The sequence below is a fragment of the Mus musculus genome, chromosome 7, assembly GCF_000001635.26.
Source record: "Mus musculus strain C57BL/6J chromosome 7, GRCm38.p6 C57BL/6J".
Taxonomy (NCBI): domain Eukaryota; kingdom Metazoa; phylum Chordata; class Mammalia; order Rodentia; family Muridae; genus Mus; species Mus musculus.
Genome location: NC_000073.6, coordinates 128,628,765 through 128,655,589, shown reverse-complemented (window position 1 = coordinate 128,655,589; position 26,825 = coordinate 128,628,765). Strand labels below are relative to the sequence as shown.

The 26,825-nt window shown below is 42.0% G+C and overlaps 1 protein-coding gene across 2 annotated transcripts in view; it reads right to left on the bottom strand.

Annotated features, from left to right (window-relative positions):
• The window catches only part of Inpp5f (inositol polyphosphate-5-phosphatase F), an 85,256-nt gene that overhangs the window by 40,847 nt on the left and 17,584 nt on the right, over positions 1-26,825 (bottom strand). For both annotated transcript variants that reach the window (XR_003946368.1, NM_178641.5), the window contains exon 2: positions 19,352-19,432. Coding sequence is in view for 1 of the 2 variants with exons in the window: in NM_178641.5 (NP_848756.2) it covers positions 19,352-19,432 (81 nt within the window). In the remaining variant the exon portion in view is untranslated. The remainder of the gene's footprint in view (positions 1-19,351; positions 19,433-26,825) is intronic.

Here is a 26,825-nt window from a genome sequence, read left to right as displayed (position 1 = left end):
TTACTGTTCACGGTAGCTGGTCTTTGCTACTTGGTGGGTTCTTCTTTTCCTACCCTTTATCTCTCCCACCCATAACTAGGAGATAAAGAAAGACAGAGGTGAAGAGAGAGACAGCGATCTTTGAGTCTAATTTCTTTCCTTTTGTTTCTTCTCTGAGCATGACTTCTAACAAACCTTAAACACTCCCACCACCAAACATCCAACCACCACCAATCCTGCCTATTAGGGCTCCAACGTTCATATAACCTCTGAAACGTTTCCAGAATTCCAAATGTTACACAACCAGCTGCAGCCGGCAAAACCACATCTCTGCTAGAGTGAGAGGCAAACCATAGTCAGCTGCTACGGAGGCCAAAGCAGCCCCATCCCATATCTGGGATTAACATGAAACTCTTCTTATAATATTCTTTTTAAAGAAATCAAATTCCAGATTTCTCACACAGTTAACAACACATGCCTATGCACATGAGATATAGTACTATGTGCTATTTCAAGCATCCACTGGGGATACAGCATACCCCTCCAGAGACAAAAAGAGATACTGAACCTAACACACCTTCATAAGAAGGAAGGAGTAGAGCTGGTGAGATGGCTCAGCGGGTAAGAGCACTGACTGTTCTTCCGAAGGTCCTGAGTTCAAATCCCAGCAACCACATGGTGGCTCACAACCATCCGTAATGAGATCTGACGCCCTCTTCTGGTGTATCTTAAGACAGCTACAGTGTACTTATGTATAATAATAAATAAATCTTTGGGCCATAGCGGGCAGGGACTGAGCAAGTGGAGTTGACCAGAGCAAGCAGGGTTGACCGGAGCTGTCCTGGAACTCACTCTGTAGACCAGGCTGGCCTCAAACTCAGAAATCCACCTGCCTCTGCCTCCCGAGTGCTGGGATTAAAGGCCTGCGCCACCACTCGGAGAACATTTTTAAAAAATGGCCTGAGTCTAGTTCCAGTTCTTAGAACAGAAATGCTCCAGTCAACCAGAATCCGAGGGAACTCAACACGAAATGTAAGGGGCAAACCACTCTATGGCAAGTTGAAAACATAATCACATTTAGGACACAGAAAAGAAAACGGACGCTCGGGAACTGGAGTTGCAGCTGATTATGAGCCACCATGTGGGCTCTGGGAGTAAACCTAGGTCTTCTGAAAGAGCAGCGCTCTTAACTACTACGCTGTGCCTCCAGCCCCAATATATCCTTTTTTTTTCTAAAGATGTAAACATTATAGATAAAATTAACGTTCTCCTGATTGCCACCATCATCCCTTACTCTATGGAAAGTTTTCCCTTGACTCCAGCCTCTACTTTGTTAGTGTCTCATGTGAGAACCGCAGAGACAGAGAAAATGATTACCATTTCCTGGTGTTAGTCCTTCAAATGTTGCTTGAGGGCTTAAGAAACAGTACAGCGATTACTTATTTCGTAGGCCCCACTCAGCTGCTTGTTTAGACGCTTCCTGCTTTCTCTCTCTACATAAGCAACCCTGTAATAACCAGGGTGAGATGCCGACCAGGAGTTTTTGCTGTGTCTCACAGGCTTGCTTACTTTATGTCCTAGCTCTGCAGGCTAGACTCCTGAGCCAGTTACCCCTCCGAGAAATACAGCACTCACACAGTGGTGTGGTCATGAGGACCAGACAACCAGCCACACAGAGAAGTTACATTTGCATCACAGGAATCCAAAGATGGGTGGAAATCAGCTATTCTTATATAGCATAAGATTTAAGTACAAAGATTCAAAATCCCACACAGGCCTGGAATTCACCATCAACTCAGAATGGCCTTGAACTCCTGCTCCTCCTGCCTCCACCTCTCAAATGCTAGGACTAGAGATGAGAGCCACCCCAGCAGTCAAAGTCTCAAATTCCTGAAGGGCTTCTGCAGTTTATACCTCACATACCTACAGAAAGATCTCTGCATTTTACCAGTGATTTCAAAGAATGAAAATATACTGGTAAAGGGGAAAAAAAAGATTAAAAATCTATTCACCTTTCCTTTGTTCTCTGTGAAGTTAAGAAGAGGAACATTTGCATGTTTCTCTGTCATTTCAAACTGACATCTCAGGGAAGAAATGTGAGCCAGATGACTAAATTGCTCTTACTATCCTCGGAGGCTGCTGCTCAGATGCACCACTTTTTTCCAGTGCTGAAGATCTAACCTGGGGCCTTGTGCACGAGCGACAGCCCAACCCAACTGTGGCTTTTAATTACCCTTCTGCTGATGTGATCACCCTGTGAGTTTTGAGATGTCCTCTTCCTATGCCTCTTGCCTTAAACCTACTCTGATAGTAAGACAGCTCTATCAGGTTTTACTAGGCTAATCTGTGCACTTTTTTCCCTTCTTTGAGACAGGGTCTTCACTGTGAAGCCCCGGCTGGCCTGGAACTCAATATTGTAAGAAACATTTTTTTTTCAATGACAGGTAGTTAGTTGGCGAGGACTCATATTTCCTAACCCTTCCTCTTCCACTTTGTGTGGATCAGAAAATCAAGACAAACTGTGAAGTCATACTCCCTCCAATGGGATGAGACAAAGACCACCTAACTATGTCAGACACAAAAGACAGAATTCATCTTGGCCAAGTGTGCTTGCTGGACTACGTGGCACTTGGTGCACAGACTTTTCCAGAAAGAGTGGCCTGGCCGAGTTGATTGTGCTTTGTTTACTTTGTTTGTCACTTGTGCCCCCTGAGTGCAGACCAGGCTGCCTAGAATTCCAGAGATCTGCTTACCTCTACCTCTGCCTCCTGAGTGCTGGGATTAAAGGTGGCAGTTTCTTTGTCACAACTCTTTACTTTCTGCCTTTATGTACAGACTATGTATGGTATTTATCTTGCAAGCAGCATGTAAATGGATTTTGGTTTTCCAGTGTTACAAAGTCTCTGGTTTGTTATGAAATGCCACATCAGTGTGTCTAGAATCCCATCACCTCTTACTCCTGTCAGTCACTCCAAGTACGCCTTTTACTTTCTTAGTTTCTCTTGCATTGAGTCTTTAACTATGATTAACCCATTTTCCTACTCTGATAGCTTTTACAATCTTTTATTATTGTTTGCCTTATACAGTAGGAAATGAACCTTAACCTGTTAAACCTAAAAGTAAGTTAGAGTCTTTACCAGTTCCTAGAGGATGAAAGAATAATCCTGGAATAGAAACCTTTTAAAATGCTTTTTGTGTTGTACCTTCATCATCATCTCCTCTTCTCCCTCTTTCTTCTTGTTAAATCCTGTAATGTTGCTGTTATTGTTGTGTGTTCCTTCTACATTAAATTTAAATTCCATATGAAGCCAAATTCATTTACATTTAGCAAATTCCTTTCCCACAGACGTTCATTCCTTCCTCTATCCCCACACTTCCAGGAGCAACCATTTCTCTTTTGACTGGAGAACTTTCTTTTTTGCTCTATTGCTAGGGATTGAACCCATGGCCTTGCACACACGAGGCTCTCTATCCATGAGCTATACCTCTACAGTCCCTGAAGAACCCTACCATTTCTTTTCATTCAAAGACATACTACTGACACGTATCTTAGTATTTGACTACTTAAGACTCTCTTTCTTTTCCAAAGAAAGGGTGGGATAGGGGAAAGAAATCTAGCCAAAGCTCCTAGCCAGCTGAGAAGCAAGAATTTCAGCACAGTTACCCACGCTTGGTATGAAGGCTTCTGACAGAGATCTAATTGCTTTTATGTATTTTTTTCCTTCTTAGTGTTTTGGTGTATGTGTACGAACAGAGTGATAACAGTAATACAAAAAGAAAATGTTAAATCAGCAATGAACCATGCCTAAAGGCCTAAGCCTATATGACTCTCAAGTGTGGCCTTTCTCCTTTCCTAGACATTTTTCTGGGAACTTCACAAACGAATCTGAACCTTTGTTTATAGTAAAGACATCCTAACTTCTCTGCAGCCCCATGACCTAGGATTTACCTTATCAGCTGTGACCCCATCTGAAGTGCATTATATTGAAAAGAAAATAGCCCTTAGCAAGCCTCCCAAAATGTGACTTCAGAAGCCATGAAAGCAATGTGACTATCTCAGACACTCAATCCTGACTCTCTCTTAAGAAGCCCACACCAAACAGGCCTGGATCATGTATTCTCTTTAGCACCTCTATTTCCTATTAACCCTGTGTTTAAAGCTATTTAAATCTCCTCTTAACAAACTCTAACTCTGCATCATACTGGCTTCTGCTACAAAGTAAAGAAGTTAGGGAGATGGCAAGCATGAGGCCCACAAATAAAAGCTGGGCAGAGGGTCAGAGATATGGCTCCGGTCAAGGTACATGTTCCAAGCCTGTTCCATACACCGTAACTCACAATTAACTTTTAAAGACTGGGCTGGTATAACGGCTCTTCTGTAATCCCAAGGTTTGGGAGGCATAGACCTAGGACAAAATGGTTAGCTAGACTATCTAGGTTCAGCAAGAGACCTTACTTCAGTAAAGAAAGTGGACAGCCAGGGAAATGTAAATCAAAACAACCTTGAGATTCCACCTCACACTAGTCAGAATGGCTAAGATCAAAAATTAAGGTGACAGCAGATGCTGGCGAGGATGTGGAGAAAAAGGAACACTCCTCCATTGCTGGTGGGATTGCAAGCTTGTACTCTTGAAGTCAGTCTGGAGGTTCCTCAGAAAATTGGACATAATACTACCAGAAGATCCAGCAAAACCTCTCCTGGGCATATATCCAGAAGAAGTTCCAACTGGTAATAAGAACACATGTTCCACTATGTTCATAGCAGCCTTATTTATAATAGCCAGAAGCTGGAAAGAACCCAGATATCCCTCAACAGAAGAATGGTTACAGAAAATGTGTTACATTTACACAATGGAGTACTACTCAGCTATTAAAAACAATGAATTTATGAAATTCTTGGAAAAATGGATGTATCTGGAGGATATCATCCTTAGTGAGATAACCCAATCACAAAAGAACTCACATGATATGCACTCACTGCTAAGTGGATGTTAGCCCAGAAACATAGAACACCCAAGATACAATTTGCAAAACACAAGAAAATCAAGAAGAGGGAAGACCAATGGGTGGATATTTCATTCCTCCTTAGAATAGGGAACAAAATACCCATGAAAGGAGTTACAGAGACAAAGTTTGGAGCTAAGACGAAAGGATGGACTATCAAGAGACTACCCCACCCAGGGATCCATCCTATAATCAGCCACCAAACCCAGACACTATTGCACAATGCCAGCAAGATTTTGCTGAAGGGACCCTGTTATAGCTGTTTCGTATGAGGCTATGCCAGTGCCTTGCAAATACAGAAGTGGATGCTCACAGTCATCTATAAGATGGAACACAGGGCCCCCAATGGAGAAGCTAGAGGAAGCACCCAAGGAGCTGAAGGGGTCTGCAACCCTATAGGTGGAACAACAAAATAAACTAACCAGTACCCCGGAGCTCTTGTCTCTAGCTGCATATGTATCAAAAGATGGCCTAGTCAGCCATCATTGGGAAGAGAGGCCCCTTGGTCTTGCAAACTTTATATGCCTCAGTACAGGGGAACACTAGGGCCAAGAAGTGGGAGTGGGTGGGTAGGGGAGCAGGGCGGTGGAGGGTATAGGGAACTTTCAGGATAGCATTTGAAATGTATATAAAGAAAATATCTAATAAAAAATGCTAAAAAAAAAGTGGACAGCAATCTAGGAAGACATCTAACATCCATCTCCCACCCACATAGGCACATAAACACACATGTTCACAGGCATTCATAGGGCACAGAGAGGTGGGGGAGGAGTTCCATGAGTAGAACTAACTCTCTGAAAAAGAGCCCCTAAGGCTGTTATGGACAAAAGAGGGGAGTTGTGTCAGGCAGCACTCCATCACTACTAACAATGGCACCCAGTTTTTTATTTTAGCTTTGTTTGATGTTATTTTTGTTTTTGTTGTTGTTTGTTTGTTTGTTTGTTTGTTTGTTTGAGATAGGACCTCTCTACATAGCCCTGGCTGTTCTGGAACTCTCTATGTAGACCAGGTTGGCCTCAAACTTACAGAGATTCACTTGCCTCTGCCTCCGTGCACCACTACACCTGGCTATGTGATCCTTTGGCGATTAATTTGATATGTCAATTCAACTGAAATAAGTAATATCCTGATAACCAGTACATTTCTGGGTACATGCTATCTCAAGAAGAGATTAGCATTTAAAATGGTAGACCAGTGTTGGTGAGCACCATATAATCTGCTGAGAGCTGGAGTGAACAAAGGAAAAAATGAAGGGTTAGTGTGTCCTCTGGCTGACCCGGGGCCTGAGAGATTGGGTCTGGAGCAGGCCGGGTAGTACTAGTTCCTCCAGGCCTCTGTACTTGGGCCTGCACTGGAACCACCTCAGAGGCTTTGCTGGTTCTCAGGCTTGCAGATGGTAGGTCTGGATCTCCAGTGAACATGAATCTTTCCTCTCTCTTCACTTCCCTACCTCTGTTTTGCTTCTCTAGAGAGCCCTGGCTCATACAGGTGCTTGACAACAAAGCAGAGGCTGCTGTAATATAAATCCCTAAAACTGTGGAGAGAGTTTTGGGATTGGACTGGGTAATAGAGGGGCTGGAAGTCTGGAGGTACACACTGGGAAAAACCAACACTGTCATGAGTGAACCCTTAAAGGTAATTCAAGAGACAGCCCAGAAACTAAACACCCGAAGAGAAAGACTCAGTCTGCTCAGAAGACTCCAGGGCAGTTCTAGGAAGTCCGAGATGGACACATGTCACTGGACAACGGCGAGAGGACCGGCTTTGTCAGACGGAAGTCTTCGAGGCGTGTTCATAGTCTACTGTTCGGAGAAGGTAGAACTGAAGAATAATGGAGCTAGATATTTAGATGAAGCTATTTCTAAGTAAAATGTCATTGCTAAATGACTCTTCTTGACTGATTATGGTAAAATTCAAGAAGACAAATATGACTCAAAGGCACAATTGTTAGCAAAAAAGTTAAAGAAAAAAAAAAGCAGAAGCAGAACTTTTAAGAGAATTGACTATTTCTCAACCCATCCAGGCTGCAAACTGTAAGAAAGGCGCACTCTGGAAAAAAACACTGCGGCCCAGCATCTGTGTGGCAAAGAAATTGGTATAGGTGAGTAGACCCGGCTATGCTGGCAGGAAAACCAGCAGCCTTGGGGGGGGGGGGGGGGGGGAATACCAACTTTAGAGATTCCATAGAGCAAGCAGACATTTGGTGAAAATGCACACAATTCTTCAAAGCAAGGCAAGAATGACTCCAAAGATGGTTCTGACATCACGAGATCCTTCTCTTCGGTTTCTAAAAGGAGGACTATGGCTGACTGGCTTTCACCAGCCAGGTGGCTTTTATGTAAAGCCAGGAGGACATGGACACTCAGCATCCAAGGCTCATGGTCCTTCCTGAGTAGGAGAAGAACTGGGGCAGGTCCTCCACCTCAGTAGATCTGGGACGTGGAACTTGATTACTAGAGTTGTCACTTTTCACACTTTACTTACATCGTACTTAGTGTGTATGTGCCCAGGGATCAAACTCAGATCATCGGGGTTGGGGGAAGCCTCCTTTACCCTTGGAGCCATCTTGTCAACCCATAAACTTACTCTCAGTGCCCAGAGAATGCACTGAAGAAAACAACTGGAGCTCAAGGAAAAGGAATGGTAAGTACAGTGTGCAGGAGGCAAGCTGCCTGGTCTGCTATCAAAGGAGAGATAGGCTACCTGCACAGTAAACAACCTCTGGGGGCTCAGGGCCATGTGTCACATTCAGCATTGCTCTATGGCAGAGGAGGAGTCATCTGCATCCAAGAGACCAGAGTTCACATCAGTCTTAAGGGAGCCAAGAAACTCTGGCACATAGAATCACACAAGCTGAGAGGAGCCAAGAAAAGGATGAGACATTCAGCACCCTGCCTAGGCACCTGGGGAATAGGAGGGACAGGAGAAAAGAAACAAACAAACAAACAAACAACAGGCTGACAGACTGTAACTAGACTAGCAACTAGTTTCTGGCTTCTAGAACAGAGCTACTAATAGCACGTGGGAAACTAAGCCCAGCCAAACCCAGATTTCACATTTTACTTAGAGTGCATTAAGACGACAGCCAGCAAGAGTTGGTTGTTCCCCAAAGTGGGTTCAGAGCTGGAACTCCGGTCATCAGGCTTGGAAGCAGCTGCCTTTACTTGCTGAGTCCTTTCAAAACTGGCCCAAAATTCTTTTAAAATTAACCAGGAACCTACTTACTGGTAAAAATCTTACATGTGGATGAAAATAAATAATTCTGAGATACCTGTGAAAAATAAAATGAATTAAGAAGTTTTATTTGAAGAACATTTTACATCATTTATATTTGTAGACATTATACTGTATATAATTCTACTGCTTTAAGGAAAATATTCTAGAGAAATTTGAGTCTAAGGAGTAATGACCTATAAATATCAAAATAGAATTGTTTGAATTTTTGTTTTTGTTTACTGTGCCACTGTGGAGCCTAGGGCAGTGTGTGCCGACTAAGCACATGTTCTCCACTGGGCTGTTTCTAGTCCTAGTTCTGGTTGGTTTTGTTTGCTTATAGTTATTTATATATTTATGTATGCACATAGGCATGTGTGTATTTATTATTTAGTGTGGGTGTGTGAGTCATCTCAGCCCCATTTTTTGTTTCTATTTTTAATGAGTTTTCGTTTTTTAATGTGTATGAGTATTATGACTGCACGTGTATCTATGCACCAAGTGGGTGCAGTGCCAGAGGCGTTTGGCAGAAGGTATCAGATCCCCTGGAACTAGAGTTACGAATGGTTGTCTGCTGCCATGTGGGTACTGGAAACTGCGCCCAGGTTCTCTGCAAGAGGACTAAGTACTCTTAACCAATGTGTCACATCATCACTGGGTTTTTACCATTGTTACTGTTTGTTTGCTTTTGAGACAGGGTCTCACAATGTAGAAACTCTGTCTTGAAACTCAGTAGGCAGACCAAGCTGGCCTCTAATTCAGAGATCTACCTACCTATGCCTCCTGGGTGCTAAAAGGAAAGATGTGTATCACCACCTGCAGCCCGTATCTTTCAGTTAAAGTGAATCAGGAGCTGGGGAGATGGTTCAAAGAGTAAAGGTACTTGCCACCAAACCTCATGATTTGAGTTCATACCCTATGACCCACATGGTAGCCCCCACAGGTGTCCTGACAGCCACACAATTCAAATGTCCACACAACAGGGGAAGGGATTGCTCTGTTTTGAGTCAAGGTCTCTGTGTAGCCTCCACTGGCTTGAAATTGCTCATTATGTAGCACAGGCTAGTCTTGAACTCATGATCCTCCTGCTGAAATTATAGGGATTTGCCATAATACTCAGCTTTAATGAGTCTGAGGCCCTTTGTTGAAATAAAAATTATATACCATAAAATTTGCCCATTTAGGAAATGGTGCCAAATGACTCAACAGATTAAGGTATCTGCCACCAAGCCTGACCACATGAGTCTAGGAACCCACTCACTTAGGCATGTGCACGTTGCTCGCTCACTCTCACTCTCGCTCTCTCTCTCTCTCTCTCTCTCTCTTTCTCTCTCTCTCTCTCACACACACACACACACACACACACACACACAAGCATACAAAACATATGCCCTAAATTAGTCAATTAATTAAATGTAAAAAATAAAAATAAAAGCAAAAGTATAAGAATTTTAAATTTAAAAATTAAAATAAAATTTTAAAAGCTAAAAATATAGCACTCGGGAGGCAGAAGATAGTGGATCACTGTGAGTTTGAGGCCAGCCTCATCTATATATTGAGTTTCAGGCCAACCAAGAACATAATGAGACCTAGTCTCAAGAAATAAACAAAAAACAAGCCACTTGTAAATAGGCAACTCAATGATCTTAGTCAATCCATAGTTGTAAAAGTTTCATCACAATCACAATCCAAATTCTTGGTTTGTTTTTAAGACAGTGTCTTATGCAGTCCAGACCAGCCTTGAACCTGCTCTGTAGAAGACCCTGGATTTCTGATCTTCCTCCCTTCCTCCCCAGGGCTGAAATCACAGACATGGACCACCTCAACCAGTTTTCCTACATATTTTGAATAATGTGACTTGTCAGAAGATAATAAAAATTTATTCCCACTTGGTACAATGTACATAGACATGAAACTCATGTTGCAATTGGATTACTACGGTGGTTTAAATAAGAATGACCCACCCCCAGGCTCATATATTTGAATGCTTGGTCTTCAGGGAGGGGCATTAGTTAAGAAGGATTAGAAGTGTGGCCTTATTGGTGCATATGTGTCAACTGAGGTGGGCTTTGAGGTTTCAAAAGCCAAAGCCACTCCCAGTTTCCCTCCCTGCCTGCTGCCTGAGCATCCAGATGTAGAACTCTCAGTTACTTCTCCAGCACCATGCCTGCCCACCTGCCACCTTGCTCCCCCATGATGAAAATGGACTAAACCTCTGAAATTATAAGCAAGCTCCAACTAAATGCTTTATTTTATAAGAGTTGCTATGGTTATGGTGCCTCTTCACAGCAACAGAACACTGGCTAAGGTACATATTATCTAAAGTGTTGTCCTAGGAACCAGGTCTCCACAGAGCTGAGAGCTCTGCACAGGCTCTTGTCTCTAATGCCCTTGAGGATAGAGTTTTTCAATGGCTTTATAGGCAAGTGCTGAAACAATGCTAGTGACACTCAATTTACTCAATATTAAAGCATATGAAATACTTCTTGTCATTAGTCCTATAGCAAGGAAGCCCTCTATATAAAGACTATAGTCAGTTTAAAAACCATATGCACAATATATTTTGCCATCTTAATGATTGAGATATATTTACCATTTCCAAACTAGGAAAACACAGATGGTGAGTACTATTTTAATGAATGAGATCTATGTAAGTGATTCTGTCTGTGATTGTTCAGTACTATGAGGAGTAATTCATTCAATTACTAAACAAAGAGATTTGTCAAATTAACCAAGACACTTTTCAACTATTTCTGATATTTCATGCAATATGTATCTTTGCTAATGAATCTCTGTACTTTTTATATTTAGTTAGTTCTTACCTTAATTGAGCTTATCTTCTTGGACTTCAAAATGTATTTTAACTTGAAGAGCTTTTGTGACCCATTTTAAATTTCCAGCCTAAAGCAATCTTTTCATAGATGCTTGCATAAAGATATAACTGTACTCCAGATAGTATACAGAAAATAAAGGATAAAAATGTCCATCGAATGTGTTTTGCAGTTACTTACTCTGCCATGGCCCCTCTACCCTTGCCTCTTACCCCTCCACTGCCTTCCCCACTAGCCTATGTCTTATATACTCATTTTTCTGACCTTAAGTCATACATCACTTCCTCAAAGATGCCCTCCATCCCGGGACCCAACTTGATCCAGTGAGGCACACAGCACCCAAACCCTGGAAGCTTAAGTCTCTTAGGACAAAACAGTTTGACTAGGTGATTAATATATTATTAGTTGAAGTTTATGAACCTAGGCATTTCAAGTTTTGTCCATTCTACAGCCTCCAGTCCAACTATAGTCCTTAGCACACAGTATGAACACCTTAAATATCTATTAAATCAATAAGCACCTACTGAAAATTTAAGAATAGCCCATACTATGGGCCAGGACACAGAGACACACCCAGTGAAACCACAGTACTCCACAGCACTCTAGCCCCTATTTTTCTGGAGCTTATCATACATAAAGAAAGATAGATGGCAGATAAATAAACAAGCTAATAAATTAAAAAATGAATCAATCAACATAATTACAGTAAGAATCTCACTATAGTTTTTACTTCCTTCTGAATATTACAATGAACAAAAGTTATTTTGTTTTTAAGATTTGTTTTTAAGTTTTTACTGATGTGTCTGTCTGTCTGTCAGCCTGCCTGTGTGAGTGAGTATATACCTTGTGTGTGACAGTGGCCTGGGAGGCCAAAGGAGGACATCTGATCCCCTAGAGCTGGAGTTATAGGCAGTGGTGAGCTGCCTGATGTGAGGCTGGGAACTCAGGTCCTCTGCAAGGGCAGTCAGCACCCTCAATGGCTAAGCTATCTCTCCATCCCCAGTAAAGATAGTTTTCATGGTGCTTTGCATTTCTTCAATTTGGCAAGCAAATACACACATACTTTCTATATAGTTTCTGTTCTTTCCTATCAGTAAATCTCAACTGCTCAACTCAAAGCCAGACTGTCAAACTGTCAGATACAGTACACTAAACCTAGAAGATACACTTGCCTGTAAATATCAGAGGAAGAGCATCCAAATGATAAACAAGCAAACAGCTTACATAAATATCTTCTGGCCTCCAAGGCTAATAGAACAACTTTTAGAGGACCTTACAGAGTGAGTGAGAGAATAGCTGAGTTTGGTGGCATACACCTTTAATCTCAGTGTTCAAGAGGCAGTAGGTAGGTGCACCTCTGTGAGTACAAAGCCAGTCTGAGCTCATACATAAAGTATATAGTGAGTTCCAGGTCACCCAGGAATATATAATGAGACTTAGTCCTTCCCCACAGGAATAAAAGCACAATTGAACATACTTTAAATTTTTTTCATATTTTACTACTAAAATTTTTCTTTGTAGTCTCATAATAGTTTCTGGTGACTTATTAATTTCACCTCAGTATCAGTAAATATTAATTTGAGCAAAACATTACAATTATACCTTTACACCCCCCCCAAAAAACCCTATGTACATAGAAGTTAGGTGGTTCTGTAGTAGGCTGCCTCTTCGGTTCTTTAAAGGAAAAACAAAAGAAAGCCAAGCAAAGAAGCACAGCAGCAGTGTCTACACAATCCCAGCATGCAAGAGGAGGGAGCAGGATTACAAGCTCAACACCGTCTTGAATGACAGTTCCAGGTCAGTGGAAAAACATAGTAAGAACGAAAACAAACAACTGAAAGAAAAGACAGAGGAAGGAAAAAAGAAAGAAGAAAGTGAGATCAGTCATTCTTGGTGATTACTAGATCAAGAACTCAGCCTGTCCGACTGTTTTGGAGGCATGGCCATCTGGTACTTGAGGTTCATGCAGAGCCTGGACTCAAGGTCATCATGTGATCTTTCAGGTCTAGTCTACCTCCTCACTGCTTAGTCAAACACATTTGAAAAACGTCACCATGCAACAGAGGTAATTGGGACTGGAGAGGATTCCCTGCAATGCTTTACAGTAAGTGCTTCTACGAACATTAGGTTCCTGCCGAGGGCTGAGCCATCTCTTCTGTTGAAGTCTTCACCTTAGAATGTAACCATATTTGGAGACAATCTCTAAAGAGGAATCACATTAAAATGAATTCTCTAGGATGGACTTTAATCTAGTATAGCTGGCTTTATTTATTGTTTTTTAAAGAATTAATTATTTTTGGTTATGTATAATTTATGCAAGTATGTATATCTACAGGTGGATACCAATGCCCAAAAAGTCCAGAAGCATTGGATCCCCTGGAGCTGGTGGCTGTTGAGTCACCTGACATGAGTTCTGGAAATCTAACTCAGGTCCTCTGCACGGCCTGAGTATGTGCTCTCAACTGCTGAGCCACCTCTAGCCCAACAAGTAATATTATTTAAAAAAAACAAAAACCTTAAAGACAAAGGTACAAAGGAAGGGAAGCCCACGTGAAGACAGGGACCACAGCCATCTATAAGCCAAGGACAGAGGTCCTGGAAGAAACCAGTCCTGCTAGCTCTTTAGTCTCCAGCATTATAGGAAGATGAAATTCTGTTGTTTAATGCCTCCCACAACCTAGCGAACCTGTATCGTTCTAGAAGTCACGAAAGCTGCTGCTATATTCCTTGGAGTCCAGAGTTCAGTGACAACCATGAGCAGCAGCACAGCTCACCCACGCCACTTTTAGACTGACAATGACATCTGTTCAAATAAAATCATGTTCCCGTCACACTAGGCAAGAACAGGAGTGCACGCATTAATATGTAGAGTCAGTAGGAGGAAAGAGAAAAGGGGAGCTTACATACAGATGTCTTAGTTCCCTCATCTCCTCTCATCACCCCCGAATGATAAGATATCCCCATGAGAAAATGTCCCCAAAATACCAGCTCAATTCTGACACATAAGGAGCGCAGCTCCTTCCGGCCAGTCCGACTCTGAGCAAGACAGAGGAGGGATGAGGCAGCGTGGAGGAAGAGGATGAAAGGGAAGAGAAGGGCAGATCTCCTTCCCTCAGTGAGGAGCAGGGTGGAGCAGCACAGGGAAGACAGGACTGTGGGAACATGGGAGAGCAGAGAAAGCACAACAGAGGGCCCAGATCTCCATCTGCTTCTCCTATGGCTTCCTTCTTTTAAAACCAAATCTGTTAAGTGGCCATGACCGGGACAAGATATGGATAAGACTGGCGTACAATAATTGAGAGACTTGTTTTACTCTCCGTTTCCATTTTTATACTTTCTTTCCCCAGTTTACTCTCCTCCTGACTCCCTCTTCCACTACTTCCATTTCTATGGTGGGAACTGCCTACACAAGGCTAACCACAGACCTGCATCCATCGGCACAGGAGAGAAGGTCGGCAGGCACTAAGTTCAATTTAGCCAACTCAGGGCTCTCTCCAAGGTTACTCCGTGCTGCTCTGACTGCTCCCCTCATCAAGGTAAGTGGCCCTGTGAACCAGGTGACCTGGAAGGTCCTTGGAGGACCAAGGACCAATAACCTTCTCTACTGTGTGAGCCACGCTCCCTCCCTAGCAGATCTGATTGCTAGTCCGTCTCCCCTGATTACAGGGAACCTCAAATTAGGCTTGGAGGAGGAGAACACCATCTTTAGAGCAGAATTCTTTTTGTCCATGTAAACTAGGGCTAGAATAGAGCTTGGCTGGTAGTGAGTCCTTGCCTCACGTGCATAAAGCTCTGGGTTCAGGCCTCAGCTCCACCTGAACTTGGTATGGTGGTGCATACCTGTAATCTCATCCATCATTCCCGAGGAAAGCAGGAAGAGCAGGTCAAGGTCACCCTTGACTATGTGGAAGTCTAAGGCCGGCATGGGCTACATGAAACCTCCATCTCAAAAAAGAAAAAAAAAGAATTGAGAAACAGATGAAGGAGATGTGCAAAGAGAACTGGCAGTGACAGACCTCACATCCTATCCCATATCCATAGTCAGTTTCCTGGGTTCTTACAAAAAGTACGTTTGCACCAGTCAATTGGTTTTCCCCTGTAAGTTAAGCTGATAGATTTGTATAAGAGAGCCTTGCTAAGACGCCTTGTAATTGACTAAGAGCCCTCAGGTACTGTCTCATTCCGCACATAATGAGGCCAATTACTCTGGTTCTTGCTTTATTGCTTAAGAAATAAGGCCCTTGACCTTATTTGTTGTTTTCTTGGCTCCCAGCCACTCCCTGAAAAGATGTCGCCACTATTTAGGAGAAAGAACAGGGCACCAGAATAGAATGAGGATCCCAGGAAAGAGGCCCTGTAAGAAGAGAGCCATGGAGAGATGTAGACATGAAGTCCAATGTGACAACCTAGGCCAAGCCCACAGATCCGGGGGACTGCACACTGCTGCTGTCTTAAACCACTCAGCCTTTAGGAGGGCTGATTACACAGCAGACAGTGAAGCAGATGGTAGAGTTCGATAACAAATAATAATAATAAATATTAACAAACAGAGCTTGCTCTTAGTCTCCTGACTGATGTCAGTGATTTATTCACTGCTCTGAGATGTGACTGAAATTAGAGAAAAATAATCAGAAGTTTCATACACGTCATTTACATAATAGAAAACGAATTTTAGCTCAGAACATCCAGCTGTGAAATTATCTTGTCAGTATGTAAATGAATTAAAGAGATATATATGTAAATGTGGACAGGTAGGAGAGTGTTATTAAAATACTTAGCATGGTTACACAATGGCTGAATGCTTTTCTCCTCTGTGCTGAAAAAAAAAAACATTTTTTAAGACAGGGTTTCTCTGTGTAGCTCTGTCTGTCCTGGAACTCACTCTGTAGACCTAGCTGGCCTCAAATTCAACGATCAGCCTGCCTCTGTCTTCCTAATGCTGGGATTAAAAGGATACGCCACCACTGCCTGCCTATGCTGAAGAGATTTTTAAAGCCCACCAAAGACAGAGCACACAACAGAACTCAAGCAATGTTATTTATAACAGGGAGAAAGAAGAAGAAATAAAGATCCTGGAAGAACTTCCCAGTGAGGGAAGACAGGCAGCTCATGAAATGCTCAAATAAAGGAAGAGCAAGGAACGCTAGCTCCATATATCAACACAGGATAATCTAGAAATGTTAACAATAAAACGAAGGGAAGGAAAGAGGCATGGTGGCACACACATAAACCCAGAACTCAGGAGGTGGAGGCAGGAAGAGCACGAGTTCAAGGTCATCTTTTGTTATGATGGTCTCAAATATCCCAGGTCGGCAAGTTTGAGGCCTCATCTTAAAAAATAGATAATAAATAAAACTGCCAGGTGTGGTAGTGCAACACCTTTAATCCCAGCACTTCAGAGGCAAAGGCAGGTGGATCTCTGTAAATTCTAGGCCAGTTTAGCTTGGTCTATACAGTGAATTCCAGACCAGCCAGGGCTACACAGTTAGACCCTATCTCAAAACAATAATAACTAATAAATAAAATAAATAATAGAAAGAAGAGAAAAAGCCAAGTAGAGTGGAACATGCCTTTAATCTCATCATTCAGGATATAGGGGCAGGCATAGCTCTGTGAATTCTAGACCAGTCTGGTCTACATAGAAAATCCCAGGCCACTCAGGGATACATGGTAAGACCCTGTCTCAAGTGAGAAAAAAAAAAAAAGAAAATATTTAAAAATAAGAGGTTAGCTGGTAAATAGTAATGGCCAAAGCAATTTATGCTCTTAAAAAAAAGATCAAAAGAGTGTAAGAGCGATCCTCACATAAACATTATCACCACAGAACACGGGCTGTGTCTGAATTCATGCAAAAGCTAAGGAAAATGATCTGTAACCCCAGTTCTGGGAGGACATAGACAAGATGTGGGAGCCCACTGGCTAGTCAGCCCAGGTGACTCTATCAGCTCTAGACTCAGTGAGACCCCAAGCCCTATCTCAAAAAAAAAAAAAAAAAAAAAAAAAAGTGAAGGGCCTAGGGAGATACACACACTGATCTCTGACCCTCACACAGTCTGCATATGCATGCACGGACACCCACACAGACACACACATACATTCCAGACAGAGACAGACAGAACAAATAATTTAATGGGATTTTCATAAAAATCTCTAAAATATAAATTCGCACATACTACTTAGGAATATATATCTGAGAAAAACAATAATTCTCAATGGAGTAACAAAACTAAAGAACTGATTTCCTTCAAAGGAAGGACATACTTGGAAAAAATGGCAGTGACAGCTCTGAAGTCACAGTCATGCCTCACTTCTTAATCTGGATAAGAAATAAATACGCACACTTTATAACACCCTATACTATTTACCTGTCATAAACAGTCCTAAGGTATTTATAAAAATATTTCATAATAGGAAATTAACTTAAAATATGGCCAAAGAATCCTGTAGCTGGTCTTTGTGGGTTCATCTTTTTCCCACCCTTTATCCACCACCCACGTCGTTTTACCCACTATCACTAGACAGTGGGGAAGGAAAGATAGAGAGGACAGAGAGAGATCTCTGAATATAATCTCTTTCTTCTTGTTTCTTTGAACAGGACTACTAACAAACTACAACCAACCTCCCTAAACAACCAAAATCAACCAACCAACAATCTACCTCATGGGGCCCTAGATTTATATACCCTCTGAAAAGGCCCCAGAATTCCAAACACCATACAATTGCAGAAACTAGCTGCAGCTGGCAAAATCACACCCCAACCAGAGCATGAGGCAAATCACAGTCAGCTGCTGGGGACACTATGAAGCAGCCCCACATCCCACACCTGGGATTAAAACAGAAACATACTGATAACAGCTCTGTGTTTTGTAAAGAATCCAAAATTCCAAAATTCCCACTTCAGAATCTAGTAAAAGAAAACTACATTGTCTCTAGTAATATATTTTTGTAATTCACAAAAATCAACCCAGTGCCTAAATGCTCAAGAATCTTACTTTAAACTTAAGAACAGCTGTGTTAGCTCCTCATACCTATGATCCCAGCACTTGGAAGGCTGTGTCAGGAGAAACAGTTCAAAATAAACCTGGGCTACAAAATGAGACTCTGTCACACAAAGAAAAGAACAGGGCCAGCAAGTGAGATAGCTCAGTGGGTAAACACAAGCCTGAAAACCAGAGTTCCACCCACTGAACCCACAGTAGAAAGAGAAAACCAACCCCACACACACACACTGCTCACACAATAATCATTAAAGAATAAAAAGAACAAACGACAGTCACAACGGGCACACTACAGAGATGTAACTGACTTCATAGGCAACACAGCAACAATACCAAAGCCTCTTATAATTCATAATCATACTAAAATTATCACTAGAGGAGCCAGGTGTAATGAATGGCCCATGCCTGTAAACCCAGCATTCAACAGACACAAAATTCAAGGGTGACCTAGACTCTTATCTTAAGCTCTTGGCCAGCCTGGGTTAGACTGAGAAACAAATGAAGGAGCTGAAATGATGGCTTCGAAGTTAAGGGTACTTCCTGCTCTTGGAGTTCCCAGCAGCCACATGGGCTGGGTCACAGCTGCCTTAACTCCAGCTACAGGGAAACAAGACTTTCTTCTGGCTGCCTACCTCGGGTACCCATCTATATGTAGCATACATACTCACACCCAGGAGAAGAGGCATCTGCTCTCCCAGGTGAGGATCCAGTGAATGACTTAAGCTTTCCATCCATTTGCCTGCCGTGGCAGAGACCCAAGAAAATGCCACACTACACACCAAAAGACTCCTCTCTTCCCTGGCAGAAGTGACTGACTCAGGATCAGGCAGCTGACCCCAAAGCCAGGCAGTCACAGCTGCCCCTGCCCACCTTTCCAGCTCTGTTCTTCTTACTTCCTTCCTGTCCAGGAACTTGCTGTACCGTCCCTTAACAGAACCCACTTCCACACCCAGGGACCATGTGTGGACCACCGTGGTCATGCACTCTGTCTTTCCCTCTGAACTAAGCTCTGGGCAGGCAAGAAAGGTTCAGTTTGGGATCACAATTGTTAGGCTGAGTAGTACAATTCCTGGCTTTGTCAAAGTAGGGACTTTGTGAGAATTTTTCTTTAACAAAATAGCAAAACAATTGTAACACTGTGTCACCTCTTCTCAAAAGCTTTATTTTCATTTCACTAAACTTAAGTAAAAATACATATGCTTTGAGAAGACCCAAAATTATGACAAAGTAACCAATATCATACCAGAACTTCCATGCAACCTGGAAAAGGACATCACAGAATAGCATTTTACATTTTGTAAGTGTAAGGAGTTTATAAAAACATACCTGAATGAAGTTGAATTTTCCCAATTACACCTTCCACTAATCCCAAACAAATGGGGTTCCAGGCAAGAAGCAGATCCGTGGCTAAAATAAAGTGAGAAGCAATCGTGAGAACACACTCACCAGAAATGTCAAGCTATCTTTTTGCAGCATAGTTTAAAACATTTTTAAAAATTAAATATTTTAAAGTATTTTGGGGGATCAACACTCCCCCCCCACCAAAGCAGTTATAAAATAAACATCCCCCACTAAACATACAACCATTAATAACTTTGTGGCAAAGCATTAACTCTCAGGCTTCATTAAGATTCTGGAAACCTGCAGAGTTAAGGGTAGGATGGACTGAGGAGCCCCACTTCCTGAGTGGAAGAAAGAAGCTGCCACACTACAAAAAGGGACAGCCCGCCCGCCCCAGATCCAAGACAAGGCATGGTGAGGGCCATGGAGCTGTCCGCTTAGGGGATTACACTGAAACGCACCCTTCCCCAAAGACTCAGAAACTACTAGACAAAGGAATCCAGAAAGTCACTTTTCTTATCCGTGACTTCTAGGACAAAACCAACAGGAACTGCTTAGTTACTGAGTGCTACTGCACCGATCCCTCATCTGAACCACAGAATAGACTACAGTGATTTGTGGCACTGTTTTCACATTTCTTAAATTACTAACACTCTAGACACCCAGAAGAGAAGCAAATTACATATAAAACAGGTATAAGGACAAAGGATATAATTTAACTCTTCTGCAATCAAGGTTGCAAAAGATTGCTACACACATAGTGATAAATGTGACATTTCTGATAGTTCAACAACTGAAAAAGATTACCAAAAATTAATATTTCTGCTGGTTCAGGCCAGCAAGATGGCTGAGAGTGTGGAAGTGCTCAACATGAAAGCAGAGTTTAATGCCCAGAACCAACGGGGGAAGGACTGACCAACCCCAAAAGTTGCCCTCTGACTTCCACATGTGTTAATAATAAATGAAATTTTAACAGCACTCAGGAGGCAGAAGCAGTCATATCTGAGTTCGAGGCCAGTCTGATCTACAAAGTGAGCTCCAGGACAGCCAGGATTGTTGCACAGAGACAGAGAAACCCTGTCTCAATAAATAGGTTAATTAATTAAAATATAATTTTCTGCTAAAATTGCATTTTAATTATTACCACATAAACTTAATTTTACTGAAATATTATCTGTCATTCATACAGTAACAATACACTAATAGTTTAGTTTTCAAACTCATTTCAGTTTTGATAGTTTTTCACTATGCATTAATTTCTTGAGTCAGGATTAGCCATGGCTAGCTGTGAACTCACGGTGATCCTCCAGCCTCAGACTTCATAACTGAGACTGTTATTTCTTCTCCATCTTTACTGTTATATTTTCACCAAAAAACAAAACAACCAATACATTTCTTCAGTTGATTGTGGCTATTTTGCCTTGCTAGGGGTGAACCCAGGATTATAAGACTAGGGTTTCATGCATGATGGGCAGCCTACATGCACACCTCAACTTCATTGTTTTATTGCAAGAATTAAAAACATTTTAAAGGCTCCTCCTATACATATCATCATTTCTAATATTTCTTGCTTTGTATGTGTCAAAGTAGGGACACAAATGTGCCAAGGTGCACATGTGGAGGTCAGAGGATAACTCGTGGAGTCAGTTCTCTCCTTCCTCCAGGTGGGTTCCGGGGATCAAACCCAGGTTGCCAGGCTTTTGAGGCAAGTGCCCTTACCTAGTGAGCCATCTTGCCAACCCTCATTTCCAATCTTGACAACATTATGAGGTTGGCATTAGGTGACCCAGTTTACAAGTGAAGAAATAATGCTTAGAAAAATAACAGAGTTGCTTGAGGGACCCAAAGAAGCCAGGGACTCCACAGGAGGGCCAACAGAGTCAACTAACATGGACCCTTGGAGGCTCCCAGAGACCAAACCACCAACCAAAGAGCAAGCATGGGTTGGACCTCGGCCCCCTGTATATGTGTAGTCAATGAGCAGCTTGGTCTTCATGTGGGCTCTCCAACAACAGGAATCTCTCCCTGAATCTGTTGCCTGCCTGCCTGCCTGCCTGCCTGCCTGTGGATCCCATTCTCCTTGATCTGCTGTGTGTGTGTGGGGGGGGGGGGGGTGAGATACTAGAGGGGGGCTCCCCCTTTGCAAAGATGAAGGGGAGGGAGGAATGGGGGAGGAGCTGCGGGAAGGTGGTCCTGGGAGGAAAGGGAGGCTAATATTGGTAGGTAAAGTTGAATGAATAAATAAATTTACTTAAAAACTAAAAAGTTCCAGGACGGCCAGGGCTATACAGAGAAACCCTGTCTCGAAAAACCAAAAAAGAAAATAAGAGGGAAAAAAAAGGAAAATAACAGTCAAACTGCCCACAAGACAGGAGTCAGAGCCTCAATCAAAAGAAATATAATAAGACTCTGCCTCAAAAGCGTAAGTTGAAAATGTCAAAAAACTTAAATTAAAAACAGGTATAGTGGCACAAATCTTTAATCTCAACACTTGGGGCATAGAGGCAGGCAGATCTCTGTGAGTTCAAGGCCAGCCTGACCTACATAGTGAATTCCAAGCCAGCCAGGCCTACACAATTTTGAGATCCTGTCTCAAAAATTTAAAAAACAAATAAATAGAGTTAGGAATAGCAGTGCATGCTATAATCTCTGATGTTGTCCAGGCTAAGGCAAGAGGATCTTGAGTTTCAGGCCACCCTACTCTAATGGCAAGACTGTTTCTCAAAATAAACAAAACCAAAGAGGCCTGCCTATCTGACTGGGGTTGTACACCCCAGCAACCTGCTGCAACACCTCACCTTCCCCCCCCCCCCCCAAACAGCGCAGTGAGCCACTGAAACAGGAAGTTTTAAATGCCGCATGTGATTACAAAGTATCAGTATGAGACGGAGGGGGAAACTGGCCACTGAGGTAAGACTAGTCTGTCTCGTTTCAGGTCTCTGCCTGCATAGTAACTGCAGTGCCACACAGAACTACCTCCTCTTAAAAGTCTTTTTCAAGGGCTAGAGAGATGCTGTGGTGAGAACCAGGCTGATCTGCTATACTCTCTTCAAGCCCTGATATATAGAAAAGGCCTGGGGACTGGGTCTTGGGGAAACTTCAGTTTTGGATCCTGAGAACCCAACTCTTCCCCCTAAAGTGGTTCTTAACCCTCTTAACACTGGGACCCTTTCATACAGTTCATGTTGTAGTGACCTCAACCATAAAATTATTTTTATTGCTACTTCATCACTGTAATCTTGCTACTATTATGAACTGTAATGTAAATATTTGTTTTCTGATGTTCTAAGGGGACCCTTATGAAAGGGTCATTAGTCAATCCCAAAGTGGTGGTGACCCCCAGGTTGAGAACCACTGACCTAAAGCGTTATGGTTATCAGAGCCAAGGATGCTGCATGCGTACTTGTTCTGTGACACACATGAAGTGTCCTGTGTTCCCTTTGTGAAGCATTGCTTGGTTAGCATCCAGCTGACTTCAACCATCATATGAAAGTTTCTTCTGTCTCCTTTCCCTGCAAACCGTATATATGATGTATGTATGATAAAATAAACTTGCTGAGATAAGACAAAGTTTATATGAGACCTCCTGGGCCTCAACTTTCCCATCTTCTCTGTTTTCTGATCTCCTGGTCTGTTCAGAACCTACCAGTGAAGAACAGCCAGGACCTGAGTGCAGGTCGATGGTGCGACGGTTAGGAGCACTTGTGACTCTTACAAAGGATGATCAGTTCCCAGAACCCTCAAGATGACTGGAACTCCAGTTCCAGGGCATCTGACACCCTCTTCTGACCTCCACGGCACTGCACATGGAGTACACTTACTAACATACATGCAAGCAAAAGACTTAACACATAAAATATAAATAGATCTTATAAAAAATCTTTTTTAAAGAAATAGAACATCCTGGCATAATTTTCCATTTAAGGAAGTACTTTTTCACATAAATCTTTAATTAAGATTTTTTCTATTATAAAAATACTGTGATAAATGATGAATTTTATGCAAATATTTTATTTGTCTCCATCCTTAATAGCATTAAGATAGATTCCTAGAAATGAAAGTAGTAGTCACAACATTAAAAAAAAATAAGGCTCTCAAGCATTACCAAATTACTTCTATTAAATGTTATGTCACATTGATTTCTGCCAAAAGCATATTTAAAAGTTTACTTTAAAGTTTACTTATATATAATTTTCCTGCATATAGGTATAATATATATATATATATATGTACATATATTTACATATATATGCAGGTAAACTTAAAAACACACACACAGGATCTCTCTCTAGGTAGTCCTTGCTGTCCTGGAGCTCACTATATACCTAGGCTACTTTGAACTCAGAGAGATCCACCTGCCTCTGCTTTCCAAATACTGAGATTAAATTAAAAGTATGCAGCCCTACTACACCTGGCCTAAAATTTACCAGGATCTTTTAATCTCTTAATTTAATGGCATCCATTACCTAGAAATAGGCTATTTTCTATTTAACTATAAAAGTAGCTGCTTTCCTCCTTCTACACCGATCTCCTCGTGTATGCCATCCCCCTGCTTTGGCCTTCTTGTTTGTATCTTTAATTTCCCTGTGAGACTAAAACAGGAGGGGCTGGAGAAACAGCTCAGTGGTTAAGAGCACTGACTACTCTTCCAAAGGTCCTGAGTTCAGTGCCCAGCAACCACATGATGGCTCACAACTATCTGTAATGGGATCTTTTCTGGTGTGTCTGAAGACAGCAGTAGGACAGTGTACTCACATACATAAACAAAATAAATAAATCTTTAAAAAACAGAAAAAATAGACCTGCAGGTTGAGAGTTCTGCTTACAATTAAGAATAAGCTCCTGTTTTTCCTAGGTTTGTTTGACCCATCTGATGGGATGTGCTTGATCACATGTGGGTGGGAGGTACATGGGCAGGAAATGCATCAGGATGTATGCTTGTCCCTAACTGGAACTAATAGAAAATATGAATGATCGGTTTTGCCTTGTTACGCCCCTACAAAACATGACTTGTGGCCATTTTCTGGACATGACTAGAGTCAATCTTGGTGAGTATTTAATTAAAACTAGCTTTAAATTGTAAACGGGTCTTATTCTTGACCAATGGGATTAACACTAGCAAATGTGAAGCCCTAGAGTAGATTTCTTATTGACCTATGAATCCTTTGTGTACTTAGGACTTTAAATCTTTGACTTCTTTGCAGATGCTGTGTTTTTATCTTTTATACAAATCTATCTCAAAGCTTAAAAAAGCCTTCCTTGCCTAGCATCAATTGTGGCTTAACTGCTTTTATCTCTGTTACTTTTAAATGCTTTACTCTAACCTTTACTCCAGTGACCAGTCTGTCAAGCCTGTATCAGACATGGCAAGTCTCACATCTGCCAGCACAGATGTTCCTGCTGAAGAAGGAGCACCAGCTTCCTTAACCCTGACACTCTGACCTCCAGAGGTCACAACTGTAACAGCTTCATAGAAAGGAAAAGAGGGACTATTGAAGATGTGCTCTGGAATCTGTCCCATTGTTAGGGAAAGACTTATCAAATACCTGCAAGGATTCAAGCTCAGAAGATACAGAACTAAAGAAGCAAGGTGGGGATTATCATTCAAAGGTATGCTTGCTCTAAGTCCAGATAGGGGCAGGAGAAATGACTAGGCAGTGAGTGATTGCTGATCAATCATGAAGTCTACAGTTTGAATCCCAGGACCCACATAACAAGCTGGGTGTCCAGCCCCCAATTTGGGGGTGAAGGTGGAGACACAAGGATCTTTAGGGTTTGCTAGCTCCTAGCCTAGCTAAGAAAACATAGCCCCGGGTTCAGGGAGAGACCCTGACTCAATGGAATAGGTCAACCAAAAAAGAAGACTATACAAAAGTCTCCTTCCTGGTCTCTGTATGTGCACAGATACAAGCAGCCAACCTCCCACTTCACTATTCCCCACACAAGCACACATACACTGTAGAGAGAATCTATTAATAAGCATCACCTGTCAATAAAAAAAGCTTATGGCCAATGAGCTGAGGCAGAAAATAGGAGGTGGGACATTCAGCAGAAATAAAGAGAATTCTGGGAAATAATCAGAAGCATGGGAGATTCACCACAAACACTGAGGAGATGGACATAAACCAGCAAGTAGCTGAACTCAGGTTAGAATAAATAGATTGGCCCAGGAACTCTGAGGAGACAGACATAAGAAGACAAGGAGAGGAAGTCAGCCATGTAGCTGAATCCAGTTAGAATAAAAGGGATAGTACATTAAGAGCAACTCAGAATAAGCTGAAGCTATGGCCTAGGCATTTATTAATAAATAATTAGAATCAGAGTTGTTATTTCTGGGAACTAAGTGGCCAGGAGGAAAAGCTTTTTTTTAAACAATACACAGACACAAACAACAAATAAATTAATTAAAAATAAATATTTAAAACACCAGCAACAACAATAGAGTGGTTTCTAGGTAACATAAGATCAGTAGGTTCAGTGGAAATTTGAATAGGACTGGCAGTAAACTGAGGCCAGCTAAGGAGAGACTTAAATAAATAAAGGGCAATGAGCCCACACTTCCTAGAGTCTATGGCAGGCAGGCAATGTCATAAGTGAAACACGATTACAGCCAGGGGTTTTATCTCAGTTAGCACAATGAATGCTCACCCAAAAGTTAAATAGCGCTTGCAATTGTTTGAAGTCCACATTGAAAAATACTGTTCACACCATGACCTGGTGAATACATTCAAATATGTAAGTGCCAGAAATACAGCTTCCTGAATGGGGACTGGGAGCAGGGAAAGCAGCTAGTTAGTGCAAAAAAAGAAATGACAAATGAGCTTGGGAGGTGGGTAGGCAGCAGACTTGTGAGGCATCACGTCCCCTGCAGACACCAGACACAAGACATGCATGAGATGCACATACATACATATAGGCAAAATATTCATACACACAAAATAAATAATCTAGAGAAAGGCTTTAAAAGACTGAAGAGGAGGTTGGGGTGGCTTAGTGAGTACAGAGCTTACTGCACAAGCGTGATGACCTAAGTCCAGACTCCCCAGCAACCATGTAAAAAGCAGGGCCCAGTGGCATACACCTGTAACACCAGTGCTGGCAAGGGGATGACTGGGGTTTCCTGACGGTCCTTTAGCTGTGGCAGGGAGAGGGGGACCTGCAGGTCTGGTCAGAGAGCTGACCTCAAAGGTAAGAAACAAAGAGCAATAGCAGACACTTGATAACCTCTTCTGGCCTCTACTTACAGACACAACAATACAAAACATACATGCATATACACACACACAAGTGAACACACATACATCAAGAAACAAATACACACAACAGGAAACACTTATACATACACAACAAACACATGCATACACATACAACAGGAGGCACACACATACACAGGACATAAACACACTCATATACCACACATTCCGGGGGGAAAAAAGCAAATATTAAACAATGTATCACA